Source organism: Lissotriton helveticus, chromosome 7, assembly GCF_964261635.1.
Source record: "Lissotriton helveticus chromosome 7, aLisHel1.1, whole genome shotgun sequence".
NCBI classification, from domain to species: Eukaryota; Metazoa; Chordata; class Amphibia; order Caudata; family Salamandridae; genus Lissotriton; species Lissotriton helveticus.
In genome coordinates, this window is record NC_136068.1 from 68,735,947 (window position 1) to 68,762,014 (window position 26,068).

The window sequence follows — 26,068 nt, forward strand, 5'->3', positions numbered from 1 at the left end:
AGAGCAGGGAGGGGGCAGTAACTGCTGAGGAAAGCAACAGAGGCAAAAACGGAGAGCAGTAAGGGGCAGTAACTGCTGAGGAAAGCAAGAGAGGCAGAAGAGGAGAGCAGGGAGGGGGCAGTAAATGCTGAGGAAAGCAACAGAGGCAAACAAGGAGAGCAGTAAGGGGCAGTAACTGCTGAGGAAAGCAAGAGAGGCAGAAGAGGAGAGCAGGAAGGGGGCAGCAACTGCTGAGGAAAGCAACAGAGGCAAAAAAGGAGAGCAGTAAGGGGCAGTAACTGCTGAGGAAAGCAAGAGAGGCAGAAGAGGAGAGCAGGGAGGGGGCAGCAACTGCTGAAGAAAAACACAGAGGCAGAAGAGAAGAGCAGGGATGGGGCAGCAACTGCTGAGGAAAGCAGCAGAGGTAGAGGAGGAGAGCAGGGAGGAGGCAGCAACTGCTGAGGCAAGTAACAGAGGCAGAAGAGAAGAGCAGGGAGGGGGCAGCAACTGCTGAGGAAAGCAACAGAGGCAGAAGAGGAGATCAGGGAGGGGCAGTAACTGCTGAGGAAAGTAACAGAGGCAGAAGAGGAGATCAGGGAGGGGCAGCAGCTGCTGAGGAAAGCAGCAGAGGAGAAGAGAGAGCAGAGAGGGGGCAGTAACTGCTGAGGAAAGCAACAGAGGCAGAAGAGAGCAGGGAGGGGCAGCAACTGCTGAGGAAAGCAACAGAGGCAGAAGAGGAGATCAGGGAGGGGGCAGCAGCTGCTGAGGAAAGCAACAGAGGCAGAAGAGGAGATCAGGGAGGGGGCAGCAGCTGCTGAGAAAAGCAACAGAGGCAGAAGAGGAGAGCAGGGAGGGGGCAGCAACTGTTGAGGAAAGCAACAGAGGCAGAAAAGGAGAGCAGGGAGGGGGCAGTAACTGCTGAGCAAGCAACAGAGGCAGAAGAGGAGAGCAGGGAGGGGGCAGTAACTGCTGAGAAAAGCAACTGAGGCAGAAGAGGAGATCAGGGAGGGGCAGTAACTGCTGAGAAAAGCAACAGAGGCAGAAGAGGATAGCAGGGAGGGGGCAACTGCTGAGGAAAGAACAGAGGCAGAAGGGGAGAGCAGGGAGGGGGCAGCAACTGCAGAGGAAAGCAACAGAGGCAGAAGAGGAGAGCAGGGAGGAGGCAGTAACTGCTGAGGAAAGCAAGAGAGGCAGAAGAGGAGAGTAGGGAGGGGGCAGCAACTGCTGAGAAACGCAACAGAGGCAGAAGAGGAGAGCAGGGAGGGGGTAGTAACTGCTGAGGAAAGCAACAGAGGCAGAAGAGAAGAACAGGGAGGGGGCAGTAACTGCAGAGGAAGGCAACAGAGGCAGAAGAGGAGAGCAGGGAGGGGCAGTAACTGCTGAGGAACGCAACAGAGGCAGAATATGAGAGCAGGGAGGGGGCAGTAACTGCTGAGACAAGCAACAGAGGCAGAAGAGGAGATCAGGGAGGGGGCAACTGCTGAGGAAAGAACAGAGGCAGAGGGGGAGAGCAGGGAGGGGGCAGCAACTGCAGAGGGAAGCAATAGGAGTAGAAAAGGAGAGCAGGGAGGGGGCAGCAACTGCTGAGGAAAGCAACAGAGGCAGAAGAGGAGAGCAGGGAGGGGGAAGCAACTGCTGAGGAAAGCAACAGAGGCAGAAGAGGAGAGCAGAGAGGGGGCAGTAGCTGCTGAGGAAAGCAAGAGAGGCAGAAGAGGAGAGCAGTAAGGGGGCAGCAGCTGCTGAGGAAAGCAACAGAGGCAGAAGAGGAGAGCAGGGAGGGGGGAGCAACTGCTGAGGAAAGCAACAGAGGCAGAAAAGGAGAGCAGGGAGGGGGCAGTAACTGCTGAGGAAAGTAACAGAGGCAGAAGAGGAGATCAGGGAGGGGCAGCAGCTGCTGAGGAAAGCAGCAGAGGAGAAGAGAGAGCAGAGAGGGGGCAGTAACTGCTGAGGAAAGCAACAGAGGCAGAAGAGAGCAGGGAGGGGCAGCAACTGCTGAGGAAAGCAACAGAGGCAGAAGAGGAGATCAGGGAGGGGGCAGCAGCTGCTGAGGAAAGCAACAGAGGCAGAAGAGGAGATCAGGGAGGGGGCAGCAGCTGCTGAGAAAAGCAACAGAGGCAGAAGAGGAGAGCAGGGAGGGGGCAGCAACTGTTGAGGAAAGCAACAGAGGCAGAAAAGGAGAGCAGGGAGGGGGCAGTAACTGCTGAGCAAGCAACAGAGGCAGAAGAGGAGAGCAGGGAGGGGGCAGTAACTGCTGAGAAAAGCAACTGAGGCAGAAGAGGAGATCAGGGAGGGGCAGTAACTGCTGAGAAAAGCAACAGAGGCAGAAGAGGATAGCAGGGAGGGGGCAACTGCTGAGGAAAGAACAGAGGCAGAAGGGGAGAGCAGGGAGGGGGCAGCAACTGCAGAGGAAAGCAACAGAGGCAGAAGAGGAGAGCAGGGAGGAGGCAGTAACTGCTGAGGAAAGCAAGAGAGGCAGAAGAGGAGAGTAGGGAGGGGGCAGCAACTGCTGAGAAACGCAACAGAGGCAGAAGAGGAGAGCAGGGAGGGGGTAGTAACTGCTGAGGAAAGCAACAGAGGCAGAAGAGAAGAACAGGGAGGGGGCAGTAACTGCTGAGGAAGGCAACAGAGGCAGAAGAGGAGAGCAGGGAGGGGCAGTAACTGCTGAGGAACGCAACAGAGGCAGAATATGAGAGCAGGGAGGGGGCAGTAACTGCTGAGACAAGCAACAGAGGCAGAAGAGGAGATCAGGGAGGGGGCAACTGCTGAGGAAAGAACAGAGGCAGAGGGGGAGAGCAGGGAGGGGGCAGCAACTGCAGAGGGAAGCAACAGGAGTAGAAAAGGAGAGCAGGGAGGGGGCAGCAACTGCTGAGGAAAGCAACAGAGGCAGAAGAGGAGAGCAGGGAGGGGGAAGCAACTGCTGAGGAAAGCAACAGAGGCAGAAGAGGAGAGCAGAGAGGGGGCAGTAGCTGCTGAGGAAAGCAAGAGAGGCAGAAGAGGAGAGCAGTAAGGGGGCAGCAGCTGCTGAGGAAAGCAACAGAGGCAGAAGAGGAGAGCAGGGAGGGGGGAGCAACTGCTGAGGAAAGCAACAGAGGCAGAAAAGGAGAGCAGGGAGGGGGCAGTAACTGCTGAGGAAAGCAACAGAGGTAGAAGGGGAGAGCAGGGAGGGGCAGTAACTGCTGAGGAAAGCAACAGGAGTAGAAAAGGAGAGCAGGGAGGGGGCAGTAACTGCTGAGGAAGGCAACAGAGGCAGAAAAGGAGAGCAGGGAGGGGGCAGTAACTGCTGAGGAAAGCAACAGAGGCAGAAGAGGAGAGCAGGGAGGGGGCAGTAACTGCTGAGGAAAGCAACAGAGGCAGATGAGGAGAGCAGGGAGGGGGCAGTAACTGCTGAGAAAAGCAACAGAGGCAAAAGAGGAGAGCAGGGAGGGGGCAGCAACTGCTGAGGAAAGCAACAGAGGCAGAAGAGGAGAGCAGGGAGGGGGCAGTATCTGCTGAGGAAAGCAACAGAGGCAGAAGAGGAGAGCAGTAAGGGGGCAGCAGCTGCTGAGGAAAGCAACAGAGGCAGAAGAGGAGAGCAGGGAGGGGGGAGCAACTGCTGAGGAAAGCAACAGAGGCAGAAAAGGAGAGCAGGGAGGGGGCAGTAACTGCTGAGGAAAGCAACAGAGGTAGAAGGGGAGAGCAGGGAGGGGCAGTAACTGCTGAGAAAAGCAACAGAGGCAGAAGAGGAGAGCAGGGAGGGGGCAGCAACTGCTGAGAAAAGCAACTGAGGCAAAAGAGAAGAGCAGGGAGGGGGCAGCAACCGCTGGAGAAAGCAACAGAGGCAGAAGAGGAGAGCAGGGAGGGGGCAGTAACTGCTGAGGACAGCAACAGAGGCAGAAGAGGAGATCACGGAAGGGGCAGTAACTGCTGAGGAAAGCAACAGAGGCAGAAGAGGAGAGCAGGGAGGGGGCAGTAACTGCTGAGGAAAGCAACAGAGGCAAAAACGGAGAGCAGTAAGGGGCAGTAACTGCTGAGGAAAGCAAGAGAGGCAGAAGAGGAGAGCAGGGAGGGGGCAGTAAATGCTGAGGAAAGCAACAGAGGCAAACAAGGAGAGCAGTAAGGGGCAGTAACTGCTGAGGAAAGCAAGAGAGGCAGAAGAGGAGAGCAGGAAGGGGGCAGCAACTGCTGAGGAAAGCAACAGAGGCAAAAAAGGAGAGCAGTAAGGGGCAGTAACTGCTGAGGAAAGCAAGAGAGGCAGAAGAGGAGAGCAGGGAGGGGGCAGCAACTGCTGAAGAAAAACACAGAGGCAGAAGAGAAGAGCAGGGATGGGGCAGCAACTGCTGAGGAAAGCAGCAGAGGTAGAGGAGGAGAGCAGGGAGGAGGCAGCAACTGCTGAGGCAAGTAACAGAGGCAGAAGAGAAGAGCAGGGAGGGGGCAGCAACTGCTGAGGAAAGCAACAGAGGCAGAAGAGGAGATCAGGGAGGGGCAGTAACTGCTGAGGAAAGTAACAGAGGCAGAAGAGGAGATCAGGGAGGGGCAGCAGCTGCTGAGGAAAGCAGCAGAGGAGAAGAGAGAGCAGAGAGGGGGCAGTAACTGCTGAGGAAAGCAACAGAGGCAGAAGAGAGCAGGGAGGGGCAGCAACTGCTGAGGAAAGCAACAGAGGCAGAAGAGGAGATCAGGGAGGGGGCAGCAGCTGCTGGGGAAAGCAACAGAGGCAGAAGAGGAGATCAGGGAGGGGGCAGCAGCTGCTGAGAAAAGCAACAGAGGCAGAAGAGGAGAGCAGGGAGGGGGCAGCAACTGTTGAGGAAAGCAACAGAGGCAGAAAAGGAGAGCAGGGAGGGGGCAGTAACTGCTGAGCAAGCAACAGAGGCAGAAGAGGAGAGCAGGGAGGGGGCAGTAACTGCTGAGAAAAGCAACTGAGGCAGAAGAGGAGATCAGGGAGGGGCAGTAACTGCTGAGAAAAGCAACAGAGGCAGAAGAGGATAGCAGGGAGGGGGCAACTGCTGAGGAAAGAACAGAGGCAGAAGGGGAGAGCAGGGAGGGGGCAGCAACTGCAGAGGAAAGCAACAGAGGCAGAAGAGGAGAGCAGGGAGGAGGCAGTAACTGCTGAGGAAAGCAAGAGAGGCAGAAGAGGAGAGTAGGGAGGGGGCAGCAACTGCTGAGAAACGCAAAAGAGGCAGAAGAGGAGAGCAGGGAGGGGGTAGTAACTGCTGAGGAAAGCAACAGAGGCAGAAGAGAAGAACAGGGAGGGGGCAGTAACTGCTGAGGAAGGCAACAGAGGCAGAAGAGGAGAGCAGGGAGGGGCAGTAACTGCTGAGGAACGCTACAGAGGCAGAATATGAGAGCAGGGAGGGGGCAGTAACTGCTGAGACAAGCAACAGAGGCAGAAGAGGAGATCAGGGAGGGGGCAACTGCTGAGGAAAGAACAGAGGCAGAGGGGGAGAGCAGGGAGGGGGCAGCAACTGCAGAGGGAAGCAACAGGAGTAGAAAAGGAGAGCAGGGAGGGGGCAGCAACTGCTGAGGAAAGCAACAGAGGCAGAAGAGGAGAGCAGGGAGGGGGAAGCAACTGCTGAGGAAAGCAACAGAGGCAGAAGAGGAGAGCAGAGAGGGGGCAGTAGCTGCTGAGGAAAGCAAGAGAGGCAAAAGAGGAGAAGAGAGAGCGGGGGGTAACAGCTGAGGAAAGCAACGGAGGCAGAAGAGGAGAGCAGGGAGGGGACAGTAACTGCTGAGGAAAGCAGCAGAGGCAGAAGAGGAGATCAGGGAGGAGGCAGAAACTGCTGAAGAAAGCAACAGAGGCAAAAGAGGAGAACAGGGACGGGACGGTAACTACTGAGGAAGGCAACAGAGGCAGAAGAGGAGAGCAGGGAGGGGGCAGTAACTGCTAAGAAAAGCAACAGAGGCAGAAGAGGAGATCAGGGAGGGGGCAACTGCTGAGGAAAGAACAGAGGCAGAAGGGGAGAGCAGGGAGGGGCAGCAACTGCAGAGGAAAGCAACAGAGGCAGAAGAGGAGAGCAGGGAGGGGGCAGCAACTGTTGAGGAAAGCAACAGAGGCAGAAAAGGAGAGCAGGGAGGGGGCAGTAACTGCTGAGCAAGCAACAGAGGCAGAAGAGGAGAGCAGGGAGGGGGCAGTAACTGCTGAGAAAAGCAACTGAGGCAGAAGAGGAGATCAGGGAGGGGCAGTAACTGCTGAGAAAAGCAACAGAGGCAGAAGAGGATAGCAGGGAGGGGGCAACTGCTGAGGAAAGAACAGAGGCAGAAGGGGAGAGCAGGGAGGGGGCAGCAACTGCAGAGGAAAGCAACAGAGGCAGAAGAGGAGAGCAGGGAGGAGGCAGTAACTGCTGAGGAAAGCAAGAGAGGCAGAAGAGGAGAGTAGGGAGGGGGCAGCAACTGCTGAGAAACGCAACAGAGGCAGAAGAGGAGAGCAGGGAGGGGGTAGTAACTGCTGAGGAAAGCAACAGAGGCAGAAGAGAAGAACAGGGAGGGGGCAGTAACTGCTGAGGAAGGCAACAGAGGCAGAAGAGGAGAGCAGGGAGGGGCAGTAACTGCTGAGGAACGCAACAGAGGCAGAATATGAGAGCAGGGAGGGGGCAGTAACTGCTGAGACAAGCAACAGAGGCAGAAGAGGAGATCAGGGAGGGGGCAACTGCTGAGGAAAGAACAGAGGCAGAGGGGGAGAGCAGGGAGGGGGCAGCAACTGCAGAGGGAAGCAACAGGAGTGGAAAAGGAGAGCAGGGAGGGGGCAGCAACTGCTGAGGAAAGCAACAGAGGCAGAAGAGGAGAGCAGGGAGGGGGAAGCAACTGCTGAGGAAAGCAACAGAGGCAGAAGAGGAGAGCAGAGAGGGGGCAGTAGCTGCTGAGGAAAGCAAGAGAGGCAGAAGAGGAGAGCAGTAAGGGGGCAGCAGCTGCTGAGGAAAGCAACAGAGGCAGAAGAGGAGAGCAGGGAGGGGGGAGCAACTGCTGAGGAAAGCAACAGAGGCAGAAAAGGAGAGCAGGGAGGGGGCAGTAACTGCTGAGGAAAGCAACAGAGGTAGAAGGGGAGAGCAGGGAGGGGCAGTAACTGCTGAGGAAAGCAACAGGAGTAGAAAAGGAGAGCAGGGAGGGGGCAGTAACTGCTGAGGAAGGCAACAGAGGCAGAAAAGGAGAGCAGGGAGGGGGCAGTAACTGCTGAGGAAAGCAACAGAGGCAGAAGAGGAGAGCAGGGAGGGGGCAGTAACTGCTGAGGAAAGCAACAGAGGCAGATGAGGAGAGCAGGGAGGGGGCAGTAACTGCTGAGAAAAGCAACAGAGGCAAAAGAGGAGAGCAGGGAGGGGGCAGCAACTGCTGAGGAAAGCAACAGAGGCAGAAGAGGAGAGCAGGGAGGGGGCAGTATCTGCTGAGGAAAGCAACAGAGGCAGAAGAGGAGAGCAGTAAGGGGGCAGCAGCTGCTGAGGAAAGCAACAGAGGCAGAAGAGGAGAGCAGGGAGGGGGGAGCAACTGCTGAGGAAAGCAACAGAGGCAGAAAAGGAGAGCAGGGAGGGGGCAGTAACTGCTGAGGAAAGCAACAGAGGTAGAAGGGGAGAGCAGGGAGGGGCAGTAACTGCTGAGAAAAGCAACAGAGGCAGAAGAGGAGAGCAGGGAGGGGGCAGCAACTGCTGAGAAAAGCAACTGAGGCAAAAGAGAAGAGCAGGGAGGGGGCAGCAACCGCTGGAGAAAGCAACAGAGGCAGAAGAGGAGAGCAGGGAGGGGGCAGTAAATGCTGAGGAAAGCAACAGAGGCAAACAAGGAGAGCAGTAAGGGGCAGTAACTGCTGAGGAAAGCAAGAGAGGCAGAAGAGGAGAGCAGGAAGGGGGCAGCAACTGCTGAGGAAAGCAACAGAGGCAAAAAAGGAGAGCAGTAAGGGGCAGTAACTGCTGAGGAAAGCAAGAGAGGCAGAAGAGGAGAGCAGGGAGGGGGCAGCAACTGCTGAAGAAAAACACAGAGGCAGAAGAGAAGAGCAGGGATGGGGCAGCAACTGCTGAGGAAAGCAGCAGAGGTAGAGGAGGAGAGCAGGGAGGAGGCAGCAACTGCTGAGGCAAGTAACAGAGGCAGAAGAGAAGAGCAGGGAGGGGGCAGCAACTGCTGAGGAAAGCAACAGAGGCAGAAGAGGAGATCAGGGAGGGGCAGTAACTGCTGAGGAAAGTAACAGAGGCAGAAGAGGAGATCAGGGAGGGGCAGCAGCTGCTGAGGAAAGCAGCAGAGGAGAAGAGAGAGCAGAGAGGGGGCAGTAACTGCTGAGGAAAGCAACAGAGGCAGAAGAGAGCAGGGAGGGGCAGCAACTGCTGAGGAAAGCAACAGAGGCAGAAGAGGAGATCAGGGAGGGGGCAGCAGCTGCTGAGGAAAGCAACAGAGGCAGAAGAGGAGATCAGGGAGGGGGCAGCAGCTGCTGAGAAAAGCAACAGAGGCAGAAGAGGAGAGCAGGGAGGGGGCAGCAACTGTTGAGGAAAGCAACAGAGGCAGAAAAGGAGAGCAGGGAGGGGGCAGTAACTGCTGAGCAAGCAACAGAGGCAGAAGAGGAGAGCAGGGAGGGGGCAGTAACTGCTGAGAAAAGCAACTGAGGCAGAAGAGGAGATCAGGGAGGGGCAGTAACTGCTGAGAAAAGCAACAGAGGCAGAAGAGGATAGCAGGGAGGGGGCAACTGCTGAGGAAAGAACAGAGGCAGAAGGGGAGAGCAGGGAGGGGGCAGCAACTGCAGAGGAAAGCAACAGAGGCAGAAGAGGAGAGCAGGGAGGAGGCAGTAACTGCTGAGGAAAGCAAGAGAGGCAGAAGAGGAGAGTAGGGAGGGGGCAGCAACTGCTGAGAAACGCAAAAGAGGCAGAAGAGGAGAGCAGGGAGGGGGTAGTAACTGCTGAGGAAAGCAACAGAGGCAGAAGAGAAGAACAGGGAGGGGGCAGTAACTGCTGAGGAAGGCAACAGAGGCAGAAGAGGAGAGCAGGGAGGGGCAGTAACTGCTGAGGAACGCAACAGAGGCAGAATATGAGAGCAGGGAGGGGGCAGTAACTGCTGAGACAAGCAACAGAGGCAGAAGAGGAGATCAGGGAGGGGGCAACTGCTGAGGAAAGAACAGAGGCAGAGGGGGAGAGCAGGGAGGGGGCAGCAACTGCAGAGGGAAGCAACAGGAGTAGAAAAGGAGAGCAGGGAGGGGGCAGCAACTGCTGAGGAAAGCAACAGAGGCAGAAGAGGAGAGCAGGGAGGGGGAAGCAACTGCTGAGGAAAGCAACAGAGGCAGAAGAGGAGAGCAGAGAGGGGGCAGTAGCTGCTGAGGAAAGCAAGAGAGGCAAAAGAGGAGAAGAGAGAGCGGGGGGTAACAGCTGAGGAAAGCAACGGAGGCAGAAGAGGAGAGCAGGGAGGGGACAGTAACTGCTGAGGAAAGCAGCAGAGGCAGAAGAGGAGATCAGGGAGGAGGCAGAAACTGCTGAAGAAAGCAACAGAGGCAAAAGAGGAGAACAGGGACGGGACGGTAACTACTGAGGAAGGCAACAGAGGCAGAAGAGGAGAGCAGGGAGGGGGCAGTAACTGCTAAGAAAAGCAACAGAGGCAGAAGAGGAGATCAGGGAGGGGGCAACTGCTGAGGAAAGAACAGAGGCAGAAGGGGAGAGCAGGGAGGGGCAGCAACTGCAGAGGAAAGCAACAGAGGCAGAAGAGGAGAGCAGGGAGGAGGCAGTAACTGCTGAGGAAAGCAACAGGAGTAGAAAAGGAGAGCAGGGGGGGCGGTAACTGCTGAGGAAGGCAACAGAGGCAGAAGATGAGAGCAGGGAGGGGGAAGCAACTGCTGAGGAAAGCAACAGGGGCAGAAGAGGAGAGCAGGAAGGGGGCAGTAACTGCTGAGGAAAGCAACAGAGGCAGAAGAGAGCAGGGAGGGGCAGCAACTGCTGACGAAATCAACAGAGGCAGAAGAGGAGAGCAGGGAGGGGCAGCAACTGCTGAGAAAAGCAACAGAGGCAGAAGATGAGAGCAGGGAGGGGGCAGGAACTGCTGAGGAAAGCAACAGAGGCAGAAGAGAGCAGGGAGGGGCAGCAACTGCTGAGGAAAGCAACAGAGGCAGAAGAGGAGAGCAGGGAGGGGGAAGTAACTCCTGAGGAAAGCAGCAGAGGCAGAAGAGGAGAGCAGGGAGGGGGCAGCAACTGCTGAGAAAAGCAACAGAGGCAGAAGACGAGAGCAGAGGGGCAGTAATTCTGGGGAAAGCAAAAGAGGCGGAAGAGAAGATCAGGGAGGGGCAGTAACTGCTGAGGAAAGCAACAGAGGCAGAAGAGGAGAGTAGGGAGGGGGAAGTAACTCCTGAGGAAAGCAGCAGAGGCAGAAGAGGAGAGCAGGGAGGGGGCAGCAACTGCTGAGAAAAGCAACAGAGGCAGGAGAGGAGAGCAGGGAGGGGGCAGCAACTGCTGAGGAAGGCAACAGAGGCAGAAGAAGAGGGAGAGCAGGGAGGGGGCAAAAACTGCTGAGGAAAGCAACAGAGGCAGGAGAGGAGAGCAGGGAGAGGGCAGCAACTGCTGAGGAAAGCAACAGAGGCAGGAGAGGAGAGCAGGGAGGGGACAGTAACTGCTGAGGAAACTAACAGAGGCAGAAGAGGAAAGCAAGGAGGGGGCAGTCACTGCTGAGGAAGGCAACAGAGGCCAAAGAAGAGAGAGAGCAGGGATGGGGCAGTAACTGCTGAGGAGAGCAATACAGGCAGGAGAAGAGAGCAAGGGGGTAACTGCTGAGGAAAGCAATACAGGCAGGAGAAGAGAGCAGGTTGGGTGTAACTGCTGAGGAAAGCAACAGAGGCAGAAGAGAAGAGCAGGGAGTGGGCAGTAACTGCTGAGGAAAGCAATACAGGCAGGAGAAGAGAGCAAGGATGGGGCCGTAACTGCTGAGGAAAGCAACAGAGGCAGACAAGGAGAGCAGGGAGGGGGCAGTAACTGCTGAGGAAAACAACTGAGGCAGAAGAGGAGAGCAGGGGGTAACTACTGAGGAAAGCAACAGGAGTAGAAAAGGAGGGGGAAAACGAAAGAGGCAGATGAGAAGAGCAGTAAGGGGGCAGTAACTTCTGAGGACAACAATACAGGCAGAACTAAAAAGGAGAGCAGGGAGGTGGCAACAGAGGCAGAATAGGAGAGTAGGGAGACGAGAAACTAATCACGGGATAGAGGGTCAGACATGGGAAATGCAGAGAGAGTGGGAGCTGCCTGGTTCAGGAGTGGTGGGGATCAGGAGCAGCAGGGGGTCTTATGGGGCAAGGAGCAGAGAATCAGGGAGAAGGATATAAGCTGAAGGGAGAGCGAGAACAAGCAGAGGGTGACCACAGGACCCACTGCTGGAAGCTGCTACTACCATACCTTCTTGGGCTCCAAGGGGGTCATGGCCTCCTTTTGTCTGCAGGTGATCACACCCGTCTCAGGTCCAGGTTGACTATGGGGTCACCGGTGGGTCCTGGAATTCTTAGAGTACATTTAAATCCAATGATTGGTGCTTCTAGTTTTTGGTGTTCTTTGGCAATAGTGATTTAGATGGTGCTAAGTGGCCAAAAGCTTCAACGCTGATGTCAATATGTTCTGATTGCCGACAAGTCCTGAAAATTAGGACTCAGTTAGCCCGGATGTTGTCCTATCTTAGAGTTGTCCAAGACTGATAATGACTTTGTTTCGATACATCCCAGTTCAGTGTTGGCTGGTCCCGGTTGTGTCTTGGTTGATCCCAAGTGAGTTTTAGGTAGTCCGGGAATGTATGATGGTTTGCACCGGTTGTGTGCTCACGGATGCCAGTTATGTCTTGGTTGGCCGCAGATAAGTGTAGGTTGGAGCCAGTGAGTGTTGAATGGATCCAGTTGTGTTGGTTGGTCCAAGTTGAGTGTTGGATGGCCACATTGAGCTCAGATTGTTGGTGTTTGTGTCTTGGATGGTGCCAGTTTGTTGTTCGATGTTCTGTGTGAGCTTTACCAGGTTCAATCTTGGTTAAACCTAAGTGGTAGTTAGTTAGTTTTGTTTCTATATTGTTTTTTCTAATTGGATTTTAGTTTGCTGTTGCCAGTTGTGTGTTGACTCGTCTTGATTGTGTCTTGGTTGATCCTAGATGAATAGTGTCTATTGAATTTTCCTGGTTCGGTCTTGAGTACGCTCTTGATTGTTCACAATTCAGTGTTGGCAGGTGTCTTCGATGTTCCTGGTCCAGGCTTTCTTGGTCTCAGTTGACTGTTGGCTGGACCCGGTCTCCTGGTTGATCTCAGTTGATGGTTAGACAGACCTGTTTTGTATTGTTTTTTCCTGCTTGATTCATTGTTGATCTCAGGTTAGTATTGGCTGGTCTTGACTGGGTCTTGGTTGATGGCAGCTGAGTGTTGGCTAGCTGCAGATTACTCTTGGCTGTTGCTGAGGTCTGTCGCTCCCACTTCTTCTCCTGCCACTCTCGGTTTGTACTGGTCCCTCCTGCTCTCCTATGTACCAGCAGGGTAGGGTGGTGTACTGGGAGGTGTCAGTGACATCAGAGTGCCAAGCGTTGAGCACGTCGTCTCCACGAGCAGGTGTTGTGTTGTGCAGCTGCACGGATGTTGTGAGAAAGTGATGTGTGTCTTTAGACTGGTGCAACGACGTGTCCTGCTCTGTCTGTATCCCCTCCCACCTCTCTCCCTACACACTCCCTTTCCCAATCCTGTCTCCCTTCTGCCTCCCTTGTGTCTCTCTCCCTGCTTGGTCCTGTTTGTTCTTCTGTCTCTTCTCTTGTTTCGCACACCTCCTTTTTTGGCAGGAGTTCAGCACCAAACTCTGGCACAGCTCCTCAGGCAGACAACCTGCCCTGCGTCTGTCCGTCTGTCTGCAACACATGGCATCACCCCCTGTTGTGCAAGGGAATAGCCAATCAGAAAATTGCTTTGAGAGTCCAGCAAAGATAGGCTCTCTCTCTCGTTCTTCCCTTTCTTACACGGTTTCCTCTGTGTTGTGGTCTGCTTTTCTCTCTTTCAGTTTCTTAGACGAAAACACAATCTCACACACACACTCTCTCTCTCTCTCTTGTGTTCTGTTTGCTTCCCTCTCCTTGTATTTATTTAATTTGCAACAAGCCAACTTTTCACCGAGACACTTGGCAGTGTGGTAGGAACAAGGTAGGACACTCAAGAATCCATAGGCTGACCTTAAATAGGAGAACTGACGCTGGAGATAGACATGCTGGAAGCTTGAGGACGATTTATAGGACATTATCTCTCTCGCTCGCTCCCTCTCTCTCTCTTTCATGTACTGTTTCCTCTCTTCTTCCTTGTCTCCCTCTCTTACATACGCAGAGTTTCACACAAAAAAACACTCTTTATTTCCTCTCTTTTTCGCTTTCTCTTTTTGTGTCTCTGCTGTACTTTCTCTCTCACACATGCACACTATATTCTTTCTCTTACGCATTTTCTCACAAACACAACACCCCCATCTTTCTCTACCTTTCTTGCACGCTCTCTTTCTTTCATTCTTTGCACACTCCTTCTCTCTCACTCTCTATCTCTTACTTCCTCTCATCAGTTTCCTTCCTCTTTCTATTCTATGTCTCTCTTCTTGTCTATCTGTATGTCTCTCCCTCTCTCTCTCTCTCTCTCTCTAGCTTTATCTCTCAAGAACAAACTCACCTGATCTCTGTTTCCACCTTTCTGTCCTCAGTCATTCTCACACACTCACTGTCTCCCATCTTGGGACCTCTCTCCTCTCTCTCTCTCTCTCCCTCACTCTCAGGCAAACATACTCTCAATCTTCCCTTGTGAGCTCTCACATTCACACACATTCTCTCTTCCATCTTGCCCTCGTTTACACTTTCTCTCACCCTTTGTTGTCTCTTACACACACACACACACGTTTTCTCTCCCAATTTCTGTCTTCTCTTTCTTTAAAACGCAACTGAACACGTTTTTAACTCTAATCACTCATGAGTTAAATGAAAAAAAGCTATTCACATATTATCTTAAAGTATGTGATCCTAACCTATCACCAGATAAAAAAAATACTTCCATGCTTAATCACTGTTTAGCTGCGGAAGATTAGGACATATGTGAAAATTTACCAGATTTAATTGTAGAAGGCAAGGGTGGCAATTTAAATGAAGTTGAGTCATCTATCAAAAAACATTACATGCATTTCCTTCCTAAAGTGCCTGTGATTTTACAAAGATTTTACTTTGGCAAATGAAAGCAGGTGAAAGATAAAACAGTTAAAAAATGTGTGACTTCCTTAATAAAACTAGCAGCTTAATGTAATTTCTGAGAGAATATGGAAGAAAGAATCCGTGACCAATTTATGTTGAAATGTAAAAAGGACAAGGTGAGGGAAGAATTGTGTTCAAGGAAAGATCCCTCATTAGCTGACGTTTTGACCATAGTCAAACAAACTGAGCATCCCTTGCAGTGCATAAGTGAATTGAAAAGAAAATCTTAAAATAGTGTGTCCTCTGTGCAAACGAGCACTAAAAAACAACAACTAAATATTGCCAAAACTAAAGCACAGTGTTATAGATGCGGGAATCCCAATCACCTACCCAACAGTAAAGATTGTCCTGCATTATGAGTGGTATGTAGATCATGCAGAAAAAATGGCATTTCACACAATGGGACTCGTTACAATGTTGGTTGGAAAGGCTCCAAGCGGCATTCGGATTTTCCCAATCCAATTCAGAGCATATGTTTCCAACTGACTTAGAAATTTTTCCGACTGACTAATTACGATGGTAGGTAACCCTTCGGTCTGTTCGACTCGGTTCTGACTGGCATTCAGAGACTCTGAATCAGTTAGGGCAGAATCCTACAGCTCTATGAACCGTGTTTCTGACCGATGTATTACGATGCTTGAATCAGTCTGTCCGACACAGAACAGCTGTCAGAAACTGACTTTGGGGGCCCATAGCAGGCCCCCTTCACTGTAGGCCTCTGAGTGGGGCCCGTGGGAGTACCCATGTGAACCCTCTTTGCATCCATGCACAGTGTGGTAGGCACCATGGGATGCCCACCACAAGGTGCAAGGTTTTACGCAACCACCCCTTTCTTCAATGGAAGCCTGTATTGTCGGTAAGAACAAAGGCTCCCATAGAAGTCAATGGGAGTCTGACCGAACGGTGTTCGGAACTATCATAATCGGTCAGTCGGACTCCCCGAACCCGAATGCTTTCCGAACGGCATCATAATGAGGCCCAATGTTGTAAACCTGTACCACTGAAAGAGAAAATTAATGAAGTTGATGCAGAGGAAGGTGATTTTGTGCTACAGGTTGCTTACGATGTGAGATATGGCATAATTGCATATTGTGTCAATCCTGCTGATGTCATGGCGTCAATGGCATTAAAATTTGGATTCAGGTGCGAAATTGTCACTCATGTCAGATGATGATTTATCAAAATTTGTTTGAGGAGAAGGTTGAACTTTCTGGATCCTGATGTCATGCCATACAGTTATGGGGGAAAGCCCACCAAATTGGTAGGCTATTTTAAGAGTGATATTGAACTTAAAGGTAACCATGCCAAGGGAAATGTATATTTCCTGGAGAAGGGTGACACCATACTTAGCTGGCCACATCAAAAGCTCTTATGAATATTTATTGACCCTAATCTAAATCCCGAGGTGCAAGTAAGGAAGATTGATGTGGTGTTTAATATGTTCACCCAGGAATTTCCGAGTGTGTTTTTGGACAAAGTGGGGTGTATCAAAGTTTACTCTCACCGTATCAGGCATGCCATTCCTGTTGCTTGCAAGGCAAGAAATATTCCGCTGAGGTGGCAAGATGCCATTGTGTCAGAGTTGGACAGACTTAAAGATGAAGGTACAATTGAGCCTGTGGAAGCAGCCCAATGGATAGCATCTGTTGTAGTAGCAACTAAATCATCAGGAGGCATTTGTTTATGTAGCAACCTCCGGAATAATAATTAAGAGGTGGTGGAGGACAGATATCAGTTGTCTGACATCATGGAAATGACCATGATGATTGGCGGTGCCTAGTTCTTTCTCACCTTGGACTTGACATCTGCCTATCATTTGGTTTGTTTGACAGAGGATTCTAAATCTCTGATGGCTTTCATCAGGCCTTTTGGGGTATACAGGTTTAAGAGAATTCTGTTTGGGCTTTGTTTTACAGTCTAAGTGTTCCAGAGGCTCATGTCAAACCTGTTCAAAGCTGAACCAAATGTTAAAATGTTTCCAGATGATGTTTTAATCTTTAGTGAGAATTTAGAAGAACACAAAAATAAGGACAGGAAAGTTTGAATTATTTTCGAACAGAAAGGAATTATGCTATAACTTAGTAAATGCTGTTTTTGTAGTTTGAAAATAACATATCTAGGTCACAAGATTTCAGGAGAAGGAATAAGTTCCAGAGATGATTTAGTCAAGACTATTGGAAAATTACCACCTATCAATAGGAAAGAAGTTGTTCAATCCTTTTTTAGGCACGGCAGAGTATTATTTGAAATTTGTGTCAAACTTCGCTAGCTGTACTCTAGCCATCAGAGCTCTTTTAAAGAAAAATGTCCAGTTTGAATTGTCAAAAAATTGTCAACATGTGTTTCAAGATGTTAAGTCAGCTCTCGCTACTGCGCAAAAGTTGAAGAGTTTTATACCGGGTAGTCCATGTGTAATTGTAACTGATGCCAATGATAAAGGGTCGGGAGCTGTGTTGAGACAGAAGCAGTCACTTTAACTTCCAGGTCCTTAAGGGGAGCAGAAGAATGATATTTGACAATTGAAAAGGAAGCCCTTACAGTATACTGGGCTATAAGGAAATTGAGGCAATTTGCGTGGAATTTAATGTTTATGGCCCAAAAGGACCATTTTAAGAGGTGTATAGCAAGAATGGTCTAGACAATGTATCCTCAAGGATATGCAAATGGCTAGGAGGTCTGCAGAATTTTCAATTTGTTGTCACTTACATTCCAGGAATAGAAAATAGAGTTGTGGACTGTCTCTCAAGATTGTATGTGGATGATAGGAATCAGGAACATGAGTGCAGTGCATGGTAGAGTGATGATGGGGTGAAGGTTTGTAGTGTGACGCAAGGATGTGTGTCTGAGGGTGAGTGGATACGCAAATTGGATTTTGATGTGGAACTGACCCAGATTCATGATTGTATTCTCTTGGGAATAAGTAATATGGGAAATACCAAAAGAGTATTTGCGTTTACACGGTATTTCATGAGATGTCCGTGGTATACGGTATTGTGCTAACAGGGACTAAATTGATTGGTATCCATGGACGTTTGGTACGTTTCGCACATGACAGACACAAAGAGATAAGCAAGACCAAGGAGAGTCTCAAGAGCACATATTGGTGGCCTGGAATGGACATAATGATTGAAAGTTGTGTAAGAGAGTGTGGGGAATGCAGAATGGATGACAAAGCCATGAAGGTAAGGAGTTCCAATGAGGTGCACAACAGCACCAAATGAGGTTTGGGATGAAGTAGGTCTTGATATTGTTGGTCCAATAAGTGCCAAGGGAGGGAGTAAATATTTGTTTGTCGTCATGAACATGCTGTCTAGATGGCCAGAAATTGTGTGTCACATGAGATTAGCTATTCAGCAGTAAATATATTTTGTCAGGGAAGGAAATCCTAAGAGCATCCATACAGACAATAGGTTGCAGTTGACTCCCAAAGAAATGGAAGGATTCTTGTCTGTCAGAGGAATAAAGCGTAAACAATGTTCTCTCTACCACCCCAAGAGCAATGGAATAGTAGAGAGATTTAATAGGACGCTTAAGGAGACCATGCAAACGGCCAAATCTAATGGTCATGATTGGGTGCAAACAGTGAAGAAGAGAGTGTCGGGGTAAAGGTTCACTCCTCACACAGTCACATGTGTGAGCCTATTTTTGCCCCTTTAAAGCGAAATCCCAATACCCCCATGAAACCCCGTGGGTGAAAGATTACAATTGTAATATGGAGAGTGGGTGCAGTCATGGAAATGAGTCATTGAAAGAAAGAAAAAGACAGATATGGATGCATAGGAAGGAAAACGATGATCCCCAGAAGGCTGTCGAATCCTAACACTGTCAAGATGTGGCCTTGTGTGAAAATTAAATTGCCAGGAAAGGGCCATGGAGTTTCACATTTCAGTGTTCATTATTGTGTGACTAAGGTGATCAGGAGTGCGATTAACACAGCAGTACAGAGTCTCTATCCCCGAAAGAGATGGCTCATTATGAACAAAAATACTATGATAGACACATGCACTCGTCCTTTGTTGTAATGATTATGCTCCTATAAAATGGTAGGTGGTGCGAATGGGTTGATCCTCCTGAGAGCGAGGATATAGAATGTGCAGATAGCGCTCTCCTCTGCGATAGAGGGGCGTCACCCAATTCGCACTCAATAAAGTTTCTTAAATATTCAGAAAACAGATGAAAAAGTTACTTGCAACAAGTGGTGTTTATCAGTCTTGAATTTTATTCACATGAAAATCATTACTCCATGAATTTTAACTTCTTACTGAAGAATACACCCGATTGTGCATCATTATCTAAGTTATCAGAATGGACATCTTTTGTTACATTATCATTATCTGATTAGATTCCATTGTTAGATTTTCTATTTGTGTATTTTTGCTTTTAATCTTTGTTCGCTTTTCCATTGTTTCTGATGCAAAGTATCCTTGTCTTTGTGTTAATTTTTGGTGCCCCATCAGTTCACCCTCATTCTGAGCTGCAGTCCCCTCCCTTGCTTTGCTGGTGCCACAGTGACGCTGAGCTCTGCAAGTGCTCCTCAATCCTGGTCTCCAGCTGCTCCTATGCTTTGCTTGCACCTGGGACCACTTGGACCACTTAAGATAGGGTGACCAGACGTCCCCGTTTTCCCAGGACGGTCCCCGTTTTTGGAGAAGTGTCCTGTGTCGCGACACTTTTCTCCAAGTGACTCAAACAGTGTCCCCGTTAAACACAGAAATGTCCCTGATTTTCATTGTTCCGGTTGAGCATGTGCGTGCATGCTCTCTTTGCACTGGCGTTTCCTAGCCTGTAATGTTTTATTGATTTTTGGCAAATATATGCTATAGTCCTTAAAAGTGTAAATGTAATAAGAAGTACTAATGCTGCTGTGTAAAGGAGAGGGGTGCCAATAAAAGACCTCGGATTTGTTGTCTGTAACGCTTCATCTTGGTCTGTGGAGGGAGCTGTCATTGTAGTCCCTTTTCTATGTCTAAGACAGCTGTCAAATAATCCTACTTACATGTGGATAGTTACTGCAAACCGTAGTCCTACTTCTATGTCGTATGACCTGTCCCCGTTTTTAGGTTTTGCCTGGCGAAAAGATGCGCTCTGCGCATCTTTTTCGCGCAGGCGAAATCCTGATGAGTTCTGTAGTGTGGCTTTGGGTCGGCCCTCGTCATTCATTGGCTGGCTCCATAAATGGAGCCTAGCCATTGGACGAGGGGCCTGTCCGTCAATGCCGGACCAGATTCGGGGGCGTTCCCGCGTTTCTTTGGCTTTTGCCGACGTCACGCGACGCCGGGAACGCCCCCGATTCTGTTCCGGCATTGCCGGCACCTCCCTTGCTCCCCCTCCCGCTTGTTTCCTGGTGCCCGCCTTCGTGCTCCGGCCGGCCGTCGTCAGCGTCTCTCCTCCCCCTTTCCCGCCCCCTCCCGCTTCTCTCTGATGCCCGCCTTCCGGTGAGACACTGTGATGAATGCCACTGAAAGCCCTGGATGGACTGGGCTGGGTCCGGGTCAGTCTGCTCGGTAGTGGGCTGACTAAAGCGTGAACGCTTGAAAACAGCTTGAAACATTGAAAGAACATATTTGAACTAGCCTTTGACAATAAATTATGACGTAATGCAGCTAACACAAATGTAACGTGTGAAACTGCAGACTGTTATGTTCAGCCAGAGTGGAGCTTCAGAGTGGAGCTTCAGAGTGCAGAGTGGAGCTTCAGAGTGGAGAGTGGAGCTTCAGAGTGCAGAGTGGAGCTTCAGAGTGCAGAGTGGAGCTTCAGAGTGCAGAGTGGAGCTTCAGAGTGGAGCTTCAGAGTGGAGCTTCAGAGTGGAGCTTCAGAGTGGAGCTTCAGAGTGCAGAGTGGAGCTTCAGAGTGGAGCTTCAGAGTGCAGAGTGGAGCTTCAGAGTGCAGAGTGGAGCTTCAGAGTGCAGAGTGGAGCTTCAGAGTGCAGAGTGGAGCTTCAGAGTGCAGAGTGGAGCTTCAGAGTGCAGAGTGGAGCTTCAGAGTGGAGCTTCAGAGTGGAGCTTCAGAGTGGAGCTTCAGAGTGGAGCTTCAGAGTGCAGAGTGGAGCTGCAGATTCAGAGTGGAGCTGCAGATTCAGAGTGGAGCTGCAGATTCAGAGTGGAGCTGCAGAGTGGAGCTGCAGAGTGGAGCTGCAGAGTGGAGCTTCAGAGTGGCGCTTCAGAGTGGAGCTTCAGAGTGGAGCTTCAGAGTGGAGCTTCAGAGTGGAGCTTCAGAGTGCAGAGTGGAGCTTCAGAGTGGAGCTTCAGAGTGCAGAGTGGAGCTTCAGAGTGCAGAGTGGAGCTTCAGAGTGGAGCTTCAGAGTGCAGAGTGGAGCTTCAGAGTGGAGCTTCAGAGTGCAGAGTGGAGCTTCAGAGTGGAGCTTCAGAGTGCAGAGTGGAGCTTCAGAGTGCAGAGTGGAGCTTCAGAGTGCAGAGTGGAGCTTCAGAGTGCAGCTTCAGAGTGCAGAGTGGAGCTTCAGAGTGCAGCTTCAGAGTGCAGAGTGGAGCTTCAGAGTGCAGCTTCAGAGTGCAGAGTGGAGCTTCAGAGTGGAGCTTCAGAGTGCAGAGTGGAGCTTCAGAGTGGAGCTTCAGAGTGCAGAGTGGAGCTTCAGAGTGCAGAGTGGAGCTTCAGAGTGGAGCTTCAGAGTGCAGAGTGGAGCTTCAGAGTGCAGAGTGGAGCTTCAGAGTGGAGCTTCAGAGTGGAGCTTCAGAGTGGAGCTTCAGAGTGGAGCTTCAGAGTGGAGCTTCAGAGTGCAGAGTGGAGCTTCAGAGTGGAGCTTCAGAGTGGAGCTTCAGAGTGGAGCTTCAGAGTGGAGCTTCAGAGTGCAGAGTGGAGCTTCAGAGTGGAGCTTCAGAGTGCAGAGTGGAGCTTCAGAGTGGAGCTTCAGAGTGCAGAGTGGAGCTTCAGAGTGGAGCTTCAGAGTGCAGAGTGGAGCTTCAGAGTGCAGAGTGGAGCTTCAGAGTGCAGAGTGGAGCTTCAGAGTGCAGAGTGGAGCTTCAGAGTGCAGAGTGGAGCTTCAGAGTGCAGAGTGGAGCTTCAGAGTGGAGCTTCAGAGTGGAGCTTCAGAGTGGAGCTTCAGAGTGGAGCTTCAGAGTGGAGCTTCAGAGTGGAGCTTCAGAGTGGAGCTTCAGAGTGCAGAGTGGAGCTGCAGATTCAGAGTGGAGCTGCAGAGTGCAGAGTGGAGCTTCAGAGTGGAGCTTCAGAGTGGAGCTTCAGAGTGGAGCTTCAGAGTGGAGCTTCAGAGTGGAGCTTCAGAGTGGAGCTTCAGAGTGGAGCTTCAGAGTGCAGAGTGGAGCTGCAGATTCAGAGTGGAGCTGCAGATTCAGAGTGGAGCTGCAGATTCAGAGTGGAGCTTCAGAGTGGAGCTTCAGAGTGGCGCTTCAGAGTGGAGCTTCAGAGTGGAGCTTCAGAGTGGAGCTTCAGAGTGGAGCTTCAGAGTGGAGCTTCAGAGTGGAGCTTCAGAGTGGAGAGTGGAGCTGCAGAGTGGAGCTTCAGAGTGGAGCTTCAGAGTGCAGAGTGGAGCTTCAGAGTGGAGCTTCAGAGTGCAGAGTGGAGCTTCAGAGTGGAGCTTCAGAGTGCAGAGTGGAGCTTCAGAGTGGAGCTTCAGAGTGCAGAGTGGAGCTTCAGAGTGCAGAGTGGAGCTTCAGAGTGGAGCTTCAGAGTGCAGAGTGGAGCTTCAGAGTGCAGCTTCAGAGTGCAGAGTGGAGCTTCAGAGTGGAGCTTCAGAGTGCAGAGTGGAGCTTCAGAGTGGAGCTTCAGAGTGCAGAGTGGAGCTTCAGAGTGGAGCTTCAGAGTGCAGAGTGGAGCTTCAGAGTGGAGCTTCAGAGTGCAGAGTGGAGCTTCAGAGTGGAGCTTCAGAGTGCAGAGTGGAGCTTCAGAGTGGAGCTTCAGAGTGCAGAGTGGAGCTTCAGAGTGGAGCTTCAGAGTGCAGAGTGGAGCTTCAGAGTGGAGCTTCAGAGTGCAGAGTGGAGCTTCAGAGTGGAGCTTCAGAGTGCAGAGTGGAGCTTCAGAGTGCAGAGTGGAGCTTCAGAGTGCAGAGTGGAGCTTCAGAGTGCAGAGTGGAGCTTCAGAGTGGAGCTTCAGAGTGCAGAGTGGAGCTGCAGATTCAGAGTGGAGCTGCAGATTCAGAGTGGAGCTGCAGATTCAGAGTGGAGCTGCAGAGTGGAGCTGCAGAGTGGAGCTTCAGAGTGGCGCTTCAGAGTGGCGCTTCAGAGTGGCGCTTCAGAGTGGAGCTTCAGAGTGGAGCTTCAGAGTGGAGCTTCAGAGTGGAGCTTCAGAGTGCAGAGTGGAGCTTCAGAGTGGAGCTTCAGAGTGCAGAGTGGAGCTTCAGAGTGGAGCTTCAGAGTGCAGAGTGGAGCTTCAGAGTGGAGCTTCAGAGTGCAGAGTGGAGCTTCAGAGTGGAGCTTCAGAGTGCAGAGTGGAGCTTCAGAGTGGAGCTTCAGAGTGCAGAGTGGAGCTTCAGAGTGCAGAGTGGAGCTTCAGAGTGCAGAGTGGAGCTTCAGAGTGCAGAGTGGAGCTTCAGAGTGCAGCTTCAGAGTGCAGAGTGGAGCTTCAGAGTGGAGCTTCAGAGTGCAGAGTGGAGCTTCAGAGTGGAGCTTCAGAGTGCAGAGTGGAGCTTCAGAGTGGAGCTTCAGAGTGCAGAGTGGAGCTTCAGAGTGGAGCTTCAGAGTGCAGAGTGGAGCTTCAGAGTGCAGAGTGGAGCTTCAGAGTGGAGCTTCAGAGTGCAGAGTGGAGCTTCAGAGTGCAGAGTGGAGCTTCAGAGTGCAGAGTGGAGCTTCAGAGTGCAGAGTGGAGCTTCAGAGTGGAGCTTCAGAGTGGAGCTTCAGAGTGGAGCTTCAGAGTGGAGCTTCAGAGTGGAGCTTCAGAGTGCAGAGTGGAGCTTCAGAGTGGAGCTTCAGAGTGCAGAGTGGAGCTTCAGAGTGGAGCTTCAGAGTGCAGAGTGGAGCTTCAGAGTGGAGCTTCAGAGTGGAGCTTCAGAGTGGAGCTTCAGAGTGCAGAGCGGAGCTTCAGAGTGCAGAGTGGAGCTTCAGAGTGCAGAGTGGAGCTTCAGAGTGCAGAGTGGAGCTTCAGAGTGCAGAGTGGAGCTTCAGAGTGGAGCTTCAGAGTGGAGCTTCAGAGTGGAGCTTCAGAGTGGAGCTTCAGAGTGGAGCTTCAGAGTGGAGCTGCAGATTCAGAGTGGAGCTGCAGATTCAGAGTGGAGCTGCAGATTCAGAGTGGAGCTGCAGAGTGGAGCTGCAGAGTGGAGCTGCAGAGTGGAGCTTCAGAGTGGCGCTTCAGAGTGGAGCTTCAGAGTGGAGCTTCAGAGTGGAGCTTCAGAGTGGAGCTTCAGAGTGGAGCTTCAGAGTGGAGAGTGGAGCTTCAGAGTGGAGCTTCAGAGTGCAGAGTGGAGCTTCAGAGTGGAGCTTCAGAGTGCAGAGTGGAGCTTCAGAGTGGAGCTTCAGAGTGCAGAGTGGAGCTTCAGAGTGGAGCTTCAGAGTGCAGAGTGGAGCTTCAGAGTGGAGCTTCAGAGTGCAGAGTGGAGCTTCAGAGTGCAGAGTGGAGCTTCAGAGTGCAGAGTGGAGCTTCAGAGTGCAGAGTGGAGCTTCAGAGTGGAGCTTCAGAGTGCAGAGTGGAGCTTCAGAGTGGAGCTTCAGAGTGCAGAGTGGAGCTTCAGAGTGGAGCTTCAGAGTGCAGAGTGGAGCTTCAGAGTGGAGCTTCAGAGTGCAGAGTGGAGCTTCAGAGTGGAGCTTCAGAGTGCAGAGTGGAGCTTCAGAGTGCAGAGTGGAGCTTCAGAGTGCAGAGTGGAGCTTCAGAGTGGAGCTTCAGAGTGGAGCTTCAGAGTGGAGCTTCAGAGTGGAGCTTCAGAGTGGAGCTTCAGAGTGGAGCTTCAGAGTGCAGAGTGGAGCTGCAGATTCAGAGTGGAGCTGCAGATTCAGAGTGGAGCTGCAGATTCAGAGTGGAGCTGCAGATTGGAGCTGCAGAGTGGAGCTTCAGAGTGGCGCTTCAGAGTGGAGCTTCAGAGTGGAGCTTCAGAGTGGAGCTTCAGAGTGGAGCTTCAGAGTGGAGCTTCAGAGTGCAGAGTGGAGCTTCAGAGTGGAGCTTCAGAGTGCAGAGTGGAGCTTCAGAGTGGAGCTTCAGAGTGCAGAGTGGAGCTTCAGAGTGGAGCTTCAGAGTGCAGAGTGGAGCTTCAGAGTGCAGAGTGGAGCTTCAGAGTGCAGAGTGGAGCTTCAGAGTGCAGAGTGGAGCTTCAGAGTGCAGCTTCAGAGTGCAGAGTGGAGCTTCAGAGTGGAGCTTCAGAGTGCAGATTCAGAGTGCAGAGTGGAGCTTCAGAGTGCAGAGTGGAGCTTCAGAGTGCAGAGTGGAGCTTCAGAGTGCAGAGTGGAGCTTCAGAGTGCAGAGTGGAGCTTCAGAGTGCAGCTTCAGAGTGCAGAGTGGAGCTTCAGAGTGGAGCTTCAGAGTGCAGATTCAGAGTGCAGAGTGGAGCTTCAGAGTGCAGAGTGGAGCTTCAGAGTGGAGCTTCAGAGTGGAGCTTCAGAGTGGAGCTTCAGAGTGGAGCTTCAGAGTGCAGAGTGGAGCTTCAGAGTGGAGCTTCAGAGTGGAGCTTCAGAGTGGAGCTTCAGAGTGGAGCTTCAGAGTGGAGCTTCAGAGTGGAGCTTCAGAGTGGAGCTTCAGAGTGGAGCTTCAGAGTGGAGCTTCAGAGTGTCAAGAGCAATGCCAATAGCTCTAACTTTAACAAAGGCAAAACCATTGCATTGTAAATGCTTGTTTTGTTTTGAGAATCTGGTCATCCTAACTTGAGAGCGTTCTTGAGGTAGCCGAGACCCCATGATAAACTTGGGGATGCGGTAAACATTTCACCACATGACTATCTCAGTGCAATGTTTAAAAAATGTAGAGGCGCCCATAGGTTTAGTATTATTCCTTGTATTTGTATTTCTAACCTTACAATGGAATACACTGCACCACAGTGTCACAGGTCAAGGGTAAAACCTGGACTGGATGAGGTGAACACATGGACCTAGGAAGCTTGAGGGCTGTGAACAACCTGTCGCCAAAATGGCCTCTTAGTCAAATGTGTTTTCGAAAAAAATGAGAAAATATCCCGCACACAGGGCTTTAAGTGGGCCTGGGTCTCACCGGTGCTGAGCGCCAGCAGTTTTTATAAGGGGGCCTTGAAACGCGTCTCTAGGGGCTCTGTTTTGTGCCCTGGCCCAGGCAGTCCGTTTTTTCCGGACTGCAGTGACAGCAGGCACATCCTTGTGCGCGTGATCACACTCCTCACTTTTCACTAGTGTGTGCTGCTCACTTCTCACCAGGGCCGGACTGGGAACCACAACCGGCCCTGGCAAAGTGCTTGGCCGGCCCCCCTTTCCCACTGGGGGGGGGGGGTTGGAGGTGCCGCAAAGCTCTTTGCCAGGGCCCGTTTTCGGCTGATTTTGATAGCTGCAAAACCGGTCTTGTAATAAAAACGGCCCCCAGGGGCCCAAAACCGGCCCCCACCCGTGAGGCGCACCGGGGTATTGCCGGGTGCACTGGGGGATTGCCCGGTGCCCACTATGGCCAGTCCGGCCCTGCTTCTCACTAGTGGAGCAGTTACGGCATGACGTCATGCCATGTGAGCGCAGTATGGGAGGGGAAATCCTTTAAAGAGCCTTTTCTCTCTGGATTTCCTTTCTCTTTTTGGAACTCAGGAGCAGCAACATTGTCGTGGTGTCACCAGGGCTTTAAGTGGAAGCTTTTTCCATATTATATACAAGCCACAGTTGCTGCTTAATTATCTTATGCAACTAAAAACCACCGACAAAGCCAATAGTCCTGACTTATAGTAAGTATGATGTTACTTGTATGATATATCTGGATGCAATGAGAAACAGCAAAATACATGTCGGCGGCGCACTATGCAAAAGAAACAATTGATGGACGGAATGCTGGACAATGCAAACACTATGCTAAGTGCAGATTGTTAGTTTATGTGCTTTGCAGCCCC

At 51.6% G+C, this 26,068-nt stretch overlaps 1 protein-coding gene across 1 annotated transcript in view; it reads right to left on the minus strand.

Moving 5' to 3' along the window:
- The window catches only part of LOC144768931 (solute carrier family 2, facilitated glucose transporter member 3-like), a 108,420-nt gene extending 95,903 nt beyond the window's left edge, over positions 1–12,517 (minus strand). Inside the window, exon 1 of the mRNA XM_078652939.1 lies at positions 11,286–12,517. Coding sequence (XP_078509065.1) covers positions 11,286–11,309 — 24 coding nt within the window. The 5' untranslated portion in view covers positions 11,310–12,517. The remainder of the gene's footprint in view (positions 1–11,285) is intronic.
- Positions 12,518–26,068: the final 13,551 nt, after the last annotated feature.